The following is a 13,560-nucleotide window of genomic DNA, read 5'->3' as shown; positions in this document are numbered from 1 at the left end:
ACAAACGCACACAACAGTAGAAGAGCTGGTTTATATAGTCCAACAAAGTGGTCGGAGAGCGTGCGACGAATTTAACAGCCAGAAGTAATCGAGGTCACGTCACTGAATACACGGATGTTCACAGAGTATTTAGTTTCCAGACTTCTGTAAATGAACCAAACTGTTAAACTGAGGAGACTAACAGGTCTAATCGAGAGCACACACTGACCTGCACTTTAAACCAGCTTAAGCTGCTTCTTTCACTGAAGGGTTTAATGCAGCTTTTTTATTCTTTAAACTTAAGCAGTGCAAACTGAGCCCGAGTAAATGAAAGGAGCCGGGGTCACCTGACCGTGAGAGCGCTGGTTTCCCCGCTGTCAGTCCGTCTGTCCTCGGGGGACGACCTTAAACACGGCGCTGAATTGATGCCCAATAACAGAGAGACCTCTGTGGAATTGTGGGAGACTCGGAGATCGTTTTACAGTGAAACCAGCGAGCTGCTTCCCAACTTAGAGCTTTCTGTTTGACAGCCTCTGCGGTCACAGCAGAGGCTGTCAAACAGTCTGCAAGACGAAGGAACCGCAGAGACCCTGAACCTGGAAACACGGCAGCAATCCGGGATTTTTTAAAAGCAGGAATCAAAGAAAGGTTCAGAATTTAAACACCAAATCATTTACTTTACATATAAGAGTAAAACACAGCAGAGACTCCCTGATTTCAGTCAAACATGAAACTTTTCAAACCCGAGCAGCTTAACCACAAAGATGATGCTTAGTTTTGTTTGTTTTTACCCGAGACTTTCTCTCCACGTTTAATTATTGACCGAGACTAAAATGCTCGACGGCTGCAGGACGGCAGAGGAACTGTGGGTGACTGGGAAGCAGAGCAGCACATCATCGGCCTAAATGCAAAAAACTGATCTATTAATCAGGTTTAATAAATGGTGTACACGGTGCATAATCCACAGGTCTGAGATCCACAGTGGGACGTTTCCTCAGACGTCTTCGGCTCTCGTTTCTGACCTGCAGGACTGGGATTTAATTAAAACCAGCTGACAGATAACTGGCCCAGTGACTGTGATCACATTAGCCAGTTAGAGCGAGTCGGACACAGCAGCGTCTGTTGTCCGCTCTAAGAAAAGACCACGCCTGTTTAGACTGCAGTCGCCATCAGCACGACCACACTGCAGCGGCATGAACTGGCCACACCCAGAGCTCGCAGAGGTCAGCAGTGCAGATCAGACACGGATTAATCTAAATCCCACCGACGACTACAAACAAAAGCAGAACGCTGGAAAGTCTTTTTGAAAACGACGAAGAACAAAGGAAACGTTTACACGAGTCTCTCAGCCGCCGCTGTTGGTGAGGGCATCGCTCGCCTTCCTCGCAACCTTCTCGCCAAAGCTGAGCTTTAAACCATCTCCAGGTTTATGAATCTCACTGAGCCCGGAAACAGCCGCAGACCAACATGCAGATTTAGAGTCGCAGATGCAGGGTCAGCTTTGTCACAGCAGAAACAGAAAGACGAGAAAACAAACATTAGATCAACCTGATGAAATACTGACGACGACTGATCGCTGGAGTCAAACTGTTTGTCTCAGGTGCTCCTGAAAACTCACTCGTATGTGTTTCACCTTTAACGTCATGAGAAATCCCTTTGTTCTCCCTGCAGCCGCTCGTGTTTACTGATAAACATACAAACATTTTGGGGTTTGAGCCTGTCTGTGACAAGAACACTCAGTGTCAGTGGAGTGGGCAGGTGTTTTTCCTTTAATTTGTCACACATCTGCCTAACAAACAGGTTTGCTGCTCAGCTGAAAGTCAAAGCCGTGCACGTGTGAGGACGTGTGTGAAACACGACTCACGTCAAACGTGTAGTTCAGTGTGCGAGCGTCTCTCAGCTGTTCCACGCACAGTAAACACGCCACATAAACTGTTTCCTGATTGCAGGAACGACACCACGACTCTTAAAACGACCCACAACAACCTGTTTCACAAGCCTGAACATGACACTGCGAGCATGTTACATCGTGATGTAAACACAAAGCAGTGAATCTGTGCGTCTACTCGTTTCTCCCATCGCACACAGAAACGCACCTCCACACTCACATTTCACAAACACCTTCCTGTAGTTTCAGAATAAGAGCGCTGCCTCGTGACCACGGTGCAGCTACAAGTGGAACGACAACACTCAGCTTCCAGAGGAAGAAACTGGGCTCGATTTTGAGGAGAAATAATCAGATTCATGTTTCACAACGATGCTCCGAATAACGTCGTTGGGTGTTCGTGTGCTTCATCCCATGAACTCTGACTCGCTGACCGCGGCGTCTGTGAGTGACGTCGGGAGGATCGCAGAGGTCCAGATTATAAATGCAACATCAAAAGCTTCACTTAAAACTGATCTGACTCAACATATCGTCACGTCTTCAGAAGCCGGCGCCGTGTTATTCCCACGTCTCTGTGCAGCCCGAGGCCTCTTAAACCTGCTGAATTATCACAGCTTCAGTCAGAATTTGTTGTGCTGAACATTTCATTGTGTTTCTTGATGCTACCTGTTCTGACCCGTCTACCCGACGTGATGTTTGTGTGACGTACGTTTGGTTTGAAGAGGTCCGATTTCACTGCAGGCAACTGCAAGTGACAAAGCTTCATCATCATCATCATCATCATCATCATAATTATTCCCCAAATCACAAACAACAACAACCACAATCAGAGGAGCCTGGATCCTTGAGCAGACTCGAGCTGGTTTCGATAAAGGCGTGGTTTGGACAAACTCACGCACTCACAGACGTGACCGTACACGTTAAATGTGCAGCTGTGTGAGGAGATGAAGACGTGGAGATTTCCTGTGTTCAGTGTGTGGTCCTCACGGCTTTAACAAAGGAGGGGCAGAATTATCACACGATAAACTGAGAGGTGATGCAAACGTTTCCGCTGCGTTTCTAACGACACGATCGGGAGCAGCTCGGGAAACACCATCGCTGAACTTCCTCAGGATTTAAATGAGGAGGGCACAATGACCAACTGTTCACAGGCAGAAACTCAGCAGCTCCACATTCACTCAAACTTGTACAAACATTTCGTATTTCAGGTTGTTTTGCATCTGCGAGGACACCAGGTCTCCGATGTTGCCAAATCCTGCTACGTAGTTTTTTTTTTAACCTTCGAGGCCTTATAAGCCTGTACTGGTGTTTTTAAAACTCATGTTGACTTCATGATTTTCTGGGATGCTTAGAACTCACATTGCGCTGCTGGAAATAGTTTATTTGTGTTGCTGTTTTTTGGCAAATTTGCATTATAATATTTATTTTTCCTGCAGTCTATAAAAATGGTGTATCTCAAAAATAAAACTACGAAAACACTCAAAATAAACTTCCTGTTGTTAGAAACTATTTTGTGCAACTTTTTTGTATTTAAAGTTTTGAGGGATAAACCTCTTAAAATTTCTCTAACTAGAAATATATGTGTAAAAAAAACCAAAACAAAAAAAGATTTTAAATTTTTCTGTAGTTTATTGCTCTTTTTTGCAATTTATGTAGTTATTATAGACTTAATGCAGACATATTATCAAAATTTGGGCTGTAACGGTTGTATTGCTGTATAGCTACTTAAAATACTCCCACAAATGGCTCCACAGCATGTAAGAATATAAAGAATATAAAGATAAACTCTTAAGGTCTTAAAGGGTTAACTCACGTCAGTTATAAAATACAGAAGATGCATTTAAAATGTTTCCACTTTAACAGTTTTTAATCTATTTAATCAAAGTCCAGGAAACAAAACTCTGTGCAGTGTTGTTGGGAACGTGATGTTGATGTTAGAGTCCGAGTGACTTTAAAAAACTGCAGCACATCTCGCTGCCCCGTCCTACTGTCATGGTTAACCTTCCTACAGTGGTTGGTAGGTTAAGTTACTTTAGTTTTGGTCTGTCAAAGCTCCATTTTCCAGTTTGTGAAATACTCAGAAAATCTACAGTTTACATCTTATAAAGTGACACAAGTTGGATGCTTTTCCTTCCACCTGAGCTCTTCTGAGGCGGGAATATCTTGGTTTAATTATAATAATTATGAGTCGCAGTTTTGACCTTCAGCGCTGGAAACCTAAATTCTGGGGCAGCCAAAAGCAGCCGAGTTCAGAGCAGCAGCAATTAGCAGAATAACATCCAAATCTTCTGGGCTGAAAACCCGATGTTGATTTATTAAATTGAAAAGATTCGCGGGACGCCATCTGTTTCTGACAGAGGAATCAAGCCGGTCTGAACAGAAAGAATGAGAAGGAAAACAAACTGAAGCTGGCGGCTCGCGCTCTCTGCAAATCAGCGGCGGCGGGGGGGGGGGGTGGATTATGGACCGGGGGTAATCGTCGTGTCCACAGAGGGATTACACCATGCTCGGCCTGCTGCACACGTCTCCTTTTGGTGAAGGGGGGGTTGGCAGATTGGAAAACTGTGTGGCAGAAATCTATTTTTCATCAGGGATGCTGGGACGTCAGGGTGAGCGTGACAAACACGCCCAGGCCTCGGGCACGCAGAGCCAGAGGAAGGAGTTTGGGAAGAAGCTCGGCAGCGTCAGTCAGACGGATGAAGGTGATTATTATTTAAAGTCATGAGTCACGACGGCAGAGTTCAGCTTCTAAATGTAAACTCCAGCTCAAATGCAGGCACTCGTTTCATTGGCCCGCAGCTGCTTGAATGAGAGGTGATTGGTTGATGAAGGCAAACGGCAGGTGGAGCCGATTCTCTGACCGATGCTAAAGCACCGCAGGAAAACAGGAAACGGCGTTAAGAGTGGAGAACGACTGAAACCCACAGCGGTAGTTTTATTCATTAACACGAGGTTTCCTCATCGCGCTGCACAGACGACGTCACAGGAAGTCTGTATGATGCTGAGGTCACGTGACACATGCTAACGTTACTTCCACAAACATGACTGCTACATGCAATGACTATTTTCCTTCTGAAGATTAGCAAAACAATCCGGACAAACTGACTTATTTTCTTGCTCGTTTCCTTCGTGCTGTGTTATGAATCAAACGCACCTCTTTGCAGCAGCTTCGACTCTGTCCAAACTCACTCGCTGCTGTGGATGACAGAGCTTTAACCTCCTAAGACCCGAACTCGTTCATGGCATGCATATTTATTTTTCCTTTGCTATTTGGGCTGATCGGGACCTGATGAATGTAAAAACAAAGAATTACCTGAGATCCACACATGAGGACATTGGTTTTAAATTTTGATAACACAGTGGCAGCATAATGTCCTTGGAAGTGGATATCAGGCCCTTGTAGAGCAAAATTGAGTATTTTGGTCTAGACGTCCCAAAGAGGAAGTACAACTCTGTCTGTGGAGGACGTGATGCCTGCAGGTCTTCAGTGGGGGTCGGTTAGTGAGATCCTTCCCTGCACAGGACCCAAAACTCCCTGCCAGACATCCCCGTGCCCCCCACCACCCGCCCCATTGTTCTCCACTCATTTATTTATTTATAAGTTGAGGAAATTCCCTGTAAAGAGCCACGTTAGAAAACTCATTCAGCAGCACAGAGAGTGTTAATCCAACACTGCAGCTCCTGATCTAGCATTTGACCTCTCTGTGGATTATAAGATCATACCGGGTTATAATTCTGCTCGAGCCGCTGTAATTTAAAACCGCAGGCGTACGTCTTCTATACTGGGATTCATGCGCTGAGCAAAGCTGCAGCCTTTTGTCGACGCAGTTTTCTCGTCTTCCCGTCACGTATCTGCTGTTCTCGTGGGAATGTTCAAGCTTCTAATGATGAGGCGAGTGAAAGTACGAGCAAAGTTCACCTCAGAAGCCCCATCCACATTCTTACGAGGGGCAGCCAATGAGAATAAAGTTAGCTTTAAATGTAGGGATGAACTGATTGGCTGCCCAGTATAAGACAAAAAATGATTATTTTGAGTTGTAAATCATGCAAAGCTACCCTAGGAGTGTCCAAGAAGACAAATATGAAGCTGCAAATGAACAGGTGACGACCCCTTTAAGTCGCCCCACCAACCCGCTCTTCAAATGCTTTGTTTACGAGGGGCAGCCAATCAGAGGAAAGATGGACAAAACACAGACACACACCGACCCACAGAGCATCTCACGTCAGCCCCGATGTCCCAAAAGGAACTCTTCACAACCCCTTTCATAAAACACACATAAATAGATAAATAAATACTAAAAAACAAACTATTAAAATGATTAAAACCAGGATTTGAGGCTTTTGTCCTGATATAAACCGACTCGACGTTTTTCTACGTATCTACTACACCAGTATCCTTCCACACCACCTAAATATTAATGTCAGTCAGAAAGAAACGTAATGAATACAGCTGGGTCCAATTATTTTTGCACGATGGTCTCAGTGGTGAAGACTTCTCCAAACAAAATGTTTCGTCTTTAAAATTACAAATTAACTTTGATCAGTGCGGCTTGCAGAAAGCTCATTAAACAGGCGCTTTGCATGAAACTCGGAGAATCAACATTAATAAGCTGCAGCTGCCATAATCTGATGAAGATAAAGAGCGGAGACGGAGAACGTCTGTCAGCAACACGCCATCCGTTCGGCTCCGAGCTTATCGATCTGAAACCAGATCAAAACCGAGCCGTCGTCGGGGGAAACGTCGGCGTTCCCCCGACAGGAAAATCAGCGGGAAATATTTTAATCACTCAAAGCAGGGCTTCGTTTACTGCAGCAGGAATCACATTTTTACCATAAATAAGAAAAAATTAATTAATTTCCTTTGAAGTACGATAACACAGACTTGAATATGTGGAAACCTTTGGTGCTTGTGTGCGTGACCAAGACCCCACAAAGACCCGTGAGTGTGGAGAAAGCCGGCAGGAATTATTTCTATGAGCCAAAACAAAGAGCTAAGATTAGAGGAAGTGTGACGGAGGACTAACAAAAACACGTCACAGGTTTAATCCTCAAATACTCAGCAGCTCACTTTGTGTCACAGATAAGATGTTTCATAAAATGTCTAAACTCTATGAAATCAATTATGGCCCCCTCAACAAAGATCTGACTCGGTGGTCTCTCCTCCCCATGGATATGAGTAATAGAATAGAAATAATTAAAATGAACATTCTGCCACAAATTCTCTCTTCCAGTCACTGCCCCTGGAGATACCCCAAAAACAATTTGACGAATGGGACAGATGGATCTCACGGTTCATCTGGAACAGCAGAAGACCGAGGGTCCAGTACAGAACGTTGCAACTGAAAAAAGAGAAGGGAGGGAGAGATTTGCCGTGCTTACAAGATTACTATTACGCCGCACAACTGAAACCCCTGGTAAACTGGTGTTCCCCGAATCATGAAGCTAAATGGAAAACCATGGAAATTACTCAATTAGACTTCCCGTTACAGTCTCTTTTAGGAAATAAAAACCAAGCTGAAAAATTTTACAAAAATTTGAACCATTTGACCCGGTTCACCCTGAAACTACGGTTCAGGGTAGTGAGGAAACTACAAATAGAAGAACAGGCTAGGACCTTGAATTGGATAGCTTATGACCCGGAGTTTGTGCCTGCCAGGCTGGATGGGACCTTTAAACAGAACCTTTAAACAAACTGAGAGGAATTACTTCTTTTTGTTCACTAGCAACAAACGGGGGATTTCAAAGCTATAAAACTATTTCAGATACATATGGACTGGCAAAGCATGACTTCTATAGATACTTGCAAGTTAGAGACTATTACAACAAGACGTTACTATTCAGAGATGAAAACGAATACAACCTAATTCATATCTTTCAAGAGGCATACAAAAAAAAAGGACTCTAAAAAGTTGGTCTCAAAAATATACGGAAGCATACAAGCCTCTAAAAATCACTCTACGTTGTATATTAAGCAAAACTGGGAGAGAGAATCAGGCTCACAAATATCAGGACAGCTGGTGGGGAATATGGGAGTCTCAGGCTACCACTGCAAATTCAAGGTCCTTAAGAGAGTCTGGTTGGAAAAATGTTGTGATATTTTTTATCACTCCTAAATTCACAGCTCGGCAAACAGGCTCACAGAGCCAGGGCCTATGTTGGAGAGGTTGTGGTACCCCCATGGCAAACCATTGTCATGTCTTCTGGGCCTGCCCAAGGATCCAGCCATATTGGGGGGAGGTGGCCACAAAATAGTCGGGATAAAAATAGACTATTCATTTGATACGTTGTATCTTGGCAATTTACCTAAGGCGCTTCCACATAAAGATAATTATTTATTGAAAATACTTTTGGCTAGCAGCAGAAAGGCCAAAACCCAAAGATGGCTAAAGGCACACCCTCCAACTCGGGCCCAGTGGTTTGGGATAGTGGAAGAAATTTTTGGAATGGAAAGACTTACTTTTGTCCTTAGACTTGAGCTTGAGAAATTCAAGAAGCTCTGGGAAAAATGGATTGTGTAGTCCTTTTGTACTGAACAATTAAATATTACCATGATGTAAGTAGATACTAATGTTGAGACTGTGTATGTCTTCCATGCTGACCTAAAGTTTTGTATTCTCATACTGTAAATTAATAAATAAAAAAAAGAGGTTTCATAAAAACAGACTTTACTCGGGCTGCTCGTCCAGCCATCGTCTACCACAGTTTACATTTCACTTCCTATTTTTATATCCAAGCAACAGAATGTCATCTCCTCACTCTTATTTTGAAAGTTCAGCCCTTAGTCATTCTAGCCCTGCACTTCCTGTCTAGTGTTTGCCTGTCCCAGCAGTCTCAGCCGGTCTCTGGTTGGTTGATCCTCGATGTGATTCAGGTTCCTCTTCAGAGTCTCGCTCCATGGTTGGGCGTGCTCAGCTCCACCTTGGACTGGGACCATTACCCTCTCTTCTTCTCTGCCTGCAGCAGGCACTGGTTGGTGAGCCGCTACACCGACCAGAACGAGGACCCCCAGCTGCATGACGGAGGAGCTGGAGTTCATCACAAGATGAGGCGGGTTTCAAACGAGACACATGAAGACGAGGAAAACTCTTCTGATGCCACAAAGACTCAAACATCATCTAATCAGCCACATCTTCCAGCTCCTCTGGACGTGCAGAGCGACATACAGGACACATGATCTCTGTCAGTCCACCTTAACAGGCTCCTGTTCAGCTCATCTCTCTAAGAACACGAGCTCATTTCTGCCTCTAAAACCGGCCATTATTTCCTTCTCTTTAGGAACATCGACCATGAAATCAGCACCTCTGCCTTCACACTCAGCTCTGTCTTAATCACAGCGGATCAGGAGAGCGTCCACCAACTCGCCTCTACCTGAGGCAGCAGCTCATCCCCGCCCTGGAGCAGGGACTCCACCCTTTTCAGACTGAAACCACGACCACAGACTCGGCCTCTGCTTCACACCTGAACACAAACATCCTCAGAGGAGCTGGAGGTGATCGCACGATGAGCACCCAGCAGCGACGAGACCACCTCCACCCACTGAATGAGAAAGTCGTGAGCGTGGCGTGACTCGGCTGTAAGCTGCAGAGCAAACGTGCAGGCGGTGGACGCAGGAAGGCAGGATCCAGGCCAGTGATGATCTCCACTCATGTATTAGTGATGAAGACAGAGCGGCGCTGCAGGACACGCAGGACTGAGGGAAACGAGCCGCCGTGCTCAAATTATACTTGAGGAATATTTACACCAATCACACGACAGCATTTCAGCTTCCTGCTGATGAAAGGAGGAAACACGGAGGAGGAACGATAGACTATAATCTGTAATCTGTGACAGTTTTCTTTCCTCGTGACACAGAGATGGTGATGCTCGGCTTCAAACTGAACGCTTTTGTCTGCTGCTTTATGATAAGGAGGTGAAAGTGCTGTCCAAACTGATGCAGCAGCAGGACACTGAGGGTGACCTCTACAAACAGCTTGCTCCTGCCCACTCAGAGCCGTGTGAGCCGACAGAAAGGCAGCACCGAAGCCTGAAAGTTTAAAAAGTTAAAGCGAACGTTCAGAAAGACTTCCTGTTGTTGGCGAGTGCCGGGGCACAAACACACTCAGTGTTTGAGTCTTTCAGCGAGTCGTTCCTGGGAAACTCAAACACATCGGACCACATTCCTGCTGCTCGGCGTCCGTTAACCCTGCAGCTGCTTCTGCGTTTACTCGGAGAGTCCCGTTAGCCGGCAGCGAGGCGACAGCCAATCAGAGAAACATGACGCTGGCAGAACATCAGAGAAACGCAGACATCTGCAAACCTGCAGGGCGACTTCTGCTTCGCCGTAATTACAGAGGAGAGGCGAACAGTTAAATAACAGATTTGTTGTTTTTCTCAATGAAACTGAGAAACGACCGTCTGCAGGAAAAACTAATCGATATTCACAGCAGAGGCCGACACGCTGGTGCACCGTGGAGAAACACGTCCACGGCCAGGAGCTCGTTAGGAGCTCAGCCGTCTCATTATCACAGCCTGACAGCTGATTATGTGAAGCTCGTGAGTCACGTCAACCTGGCGTCCCTGTGAAAGACGTGACACACACTCTTTGGGTTCATCCATGCTGGATGGACGGAGGAGGCGTCGGTGTGACACGGTCAACCTAAACTTTGATGTTCGGACTGCGAACAGAAGCTGCTCAAGAACCAAACCCACGTTGTATTAACTGTGATCTGTGTTGTGTGTCTGGGCTCGGTCACTCAGAGCTGAGCTCCTGCTGCTCCGGCCGAGTTGGCTCCGAGTATCAGGATGTGACTCCGTGGAAAACCGACGGACAAAAAGCAGGTTTGGTTTAGTTTAACAGGATTTCCTCGAAAATTAGAGGGAACCCAGGTGACCCTGAGGGCAGGACGCAGGGAGTCGGGCACATTTCACAGCTTTCACTTTCTCTACACGGATTTTCTTTTTTTAATCAAAGGCTATTTTCATCACCTCGAGCCAAACTGAACCACGAGTGCACGTGGACTTTTTGGGAGAGGTGAAGGAGCGGCTCTGTGATGGACAGAGGTGCCTTTCAAACGAGGCAAAATACGAGTTTTGTAACAAAAATAAAAAATGTTCCCGCAGCACAGAGAGTTATTGTTTTGGAGCCAAAAGCGACGATGTCACCGCGATTCTTTCACACGGGTCATCAGAGGAGGACTGAAATCAGTCGTTAAGCTCTTCATCACACAGTTGAAGATGTATCAGCACAAAGCTGATGACACAATAAGCATAAACATCTTATCAGCCGACAAGGTTTCAGTGCAGCATCAGTCTGATTTGCTTCATCGCTTTGCATAACGTCAGGATGAAATGAATGTGGACACGTCTCAGACTGCACCCGGCTGTCAGCACTCAGTTTTCAGGGTTTAGTCGCAGCTAAATTGTTGCAGGTCGGCTTGTTAAGGTGGTAAATTAGCAACAATGCAGAGCTGATATATGATGACCCTGATCCAGTAAAACTGTGCGAGTCTACAGAAAACAGCTCTGCACACGAACTTCACGGCCTCTCGCCCCACTGTGACGCCTCACAGCAGAGACAGCCACGAGTCACGAGGCCGTTTCTACCCTACAGACCCACAAACGTGACGAGGTCAGAGGTCACCTGCAGGTGGAAGCACATTATCGCTTCAGTGATAATTATCATGTGATATTTGACTTTAAATAAAGGATTTAATTAGTGGTTTTCTCCACATTAGAGCTCAAAAATCAACTCCGGTTACGTGGACGTGGTCAGAGCGGTCCAATCAGACGCGGTGTGTGAGGGATGCTGTTCACGTGTGGCTCACATTTCATTCGTGTGTAATGTTTTGGGTCTACTTTCCTCAGCGAGCGGCCGCAGCGCGTTCATTTAACTGCAGGCCAGCTGACATGGACACGAACGAGCTGCACATGTGCAAACGATGCTGCAAGGACCCAACACTGATCTGCATTGTTGCTTTGCTCCTCCCGTCCGTGTCGTTCTGTCTCTGACTTGCACCCGCAGAGCTGAATCAGAGCTCAGGGAAACGTCGCCGTCAATAACGGTCTGCGCCGCTGTGCGCTGCCATGCAGCCAAAAACATACAGAGGCATGATGTCAGGTCCTCACAGACCGACTCAGCTGTTTTATATTTGTTCACTTAATAAAACACAAAACAACAAATCCTTTAAAAGCTCTTTGTTAGTGGAAACCTCAGCGTGACTCATCAAACAGCTCTGACACTGAGGACAATGAACGTGGCACAAGTGCCTCCATAACATCATCATCATAATAATGATAACAATAATATTAAAGGATTGATGACACATCAGATGGCAAACAGACACTGAAACATCTTCAGATCCATGATGTAAACACACATTTTTACACAACATGTGAACAAGAAATACCAAAAATACCCCAAAACTCTTCCCAGGTTTGGAAGCCCACCATAGACCCAGGTCCACCAGAGCTCATCTTTATATTTTTAGATGCTGTAGAGACATTTTTGGGAGTAATGTTATACATTACTACGACCGTTATATCGGAAATTTTAATAAGATGTAACGATTAAGTCCACCAGTAACTAGATAAATTGCAAAAAAGTGCAATAAATTACAACAAAATTGAAAATCGTTGTCCTTACAGAAACTTCAGAGGTTTATCCCTCAAACCTTTAAATGCAAACGTTGCACAAAATAGTTTCCAACAACAGGAAATTTATTTTGAGCATCTTCAGTTTCATTTTTGAGGCAAACTCATTTTTATAAAATGCAGCAAAAACTAAAATAAACATTATTGTGCACAATTTGCAAAAAAAAAAAAAAAAAAAAAAAAAAAAAAAACAGCATGTGCATCAAAATAAACCAAAAAAAAAAAAAAAAAAAAATGAACAGCTGATGGGATCACCAGCGTGCTTCCTGGATTGTGATGTTTTTGATGTCACAAGCGCTTTTTATGCGATTTTTGCAAAGCCATATGTAAAAGGAAACTGCGACCTGGGACAAGTTGAATGCATGTTATGCAAGTACAACTCCTCCGGTTTCATATGCAAAATAAAAAAGATTGCGCTAGCTTATGTGCTGTGTACACAAATGGGAGCGTGCGCGCTCCGATGGGCTTAAAGGGTTAAATAACTCTGTGGTTGTGTCACCTACAGATAAGCTCAGTGTTCTCATGTCAAGATTGTGACAAACTGCTGAAGTACAAAGACTGCTTCTTGTGATGTGAAACCTTTATCAGGCCAGGTCCTTATTTTCCAGGGTTATGTTCCAGGACTAGAGACGTCCTGTTTCCAGGATGTGTGGTAACCGTGTGTGAGGTGTTCTGTGGTCAGAGAGGCGACCGTACCTATGAGAGCCTGGAAGAGATTGCTCTGGAAGATGTCGATGACCCTCTGGATGGAGTGTCGGAGCTGCCGGTCCTCGGTGTGGTTCAGCTTGGCCCGGTACTGCTCCAGCAGCTGCAGCGCTCGCTGTGCGTCTGTACAACAGGAGGAAGCAGCGAGAGAGGTGAGCCGGGGATACGACAGAGCCGAGGCTCAGCGACTAACGAGGACTGATCTGAGACGAGATGGCAGCAGAGGGCCGCTTCAAACCGTCAGACGGGCACAAATAATCCCTCTGTGCTGAAACGCTGAGCTGCACTGGCAGCCAGCACGCACCGGGAGAGGGAAATAATACTTTAAAAATCCAAACATGCATGCGTTTAAGACTGCGGGC

The 13,560-nt window shown here is 45.3% G+C and overlaps 1 protein-coding gene across 10 annotated transcripts in view; it reads right to left on the bottom strand.

Moving 5' to 3' along the window:
- LOC120715479 (disks large homolog 1-like) overlaps positions 1-13,560 on the bottom strand; it is a 101,037-nt gene that overhangs the window by 83,598 nt on the left and 3,879 nt on the right. For all 10 annotated transcript variants that reach the window (XM_040002495.1, XM_040002496.1, XM_040002497.1 and 7 more), the window contains exon 2: positions 13,190-13,321. In XM_040002495.1, the coding sequence (XP_039858429.1) occupies positions 13,190-13,321 (132 nt within the window). The remainder of the gene's footprint in view (positions 1-13,189; positions 13,322-13,560) is intronic.

Source organism: Simochromis diagramma, unplaced genomic scaffold (genome assembly GCF_900408965.1).
Source record: "Simochromis diagramma unplaced genomic scaffold, fSimDia1.1 OVJJ01000443.1, whole genome shotgun sequence".
NCBI lineage: Eukaryota > Metazoa > Chordata > Actinopteri > Cichliformes > Cichlidae > Simochromis > Simochromis diagramma.
The sequence above is the reverse complement of the archived record's forward strand: the minus strand, read 5'-3'. Positions and strand labels throughout refer to the sequence as shown.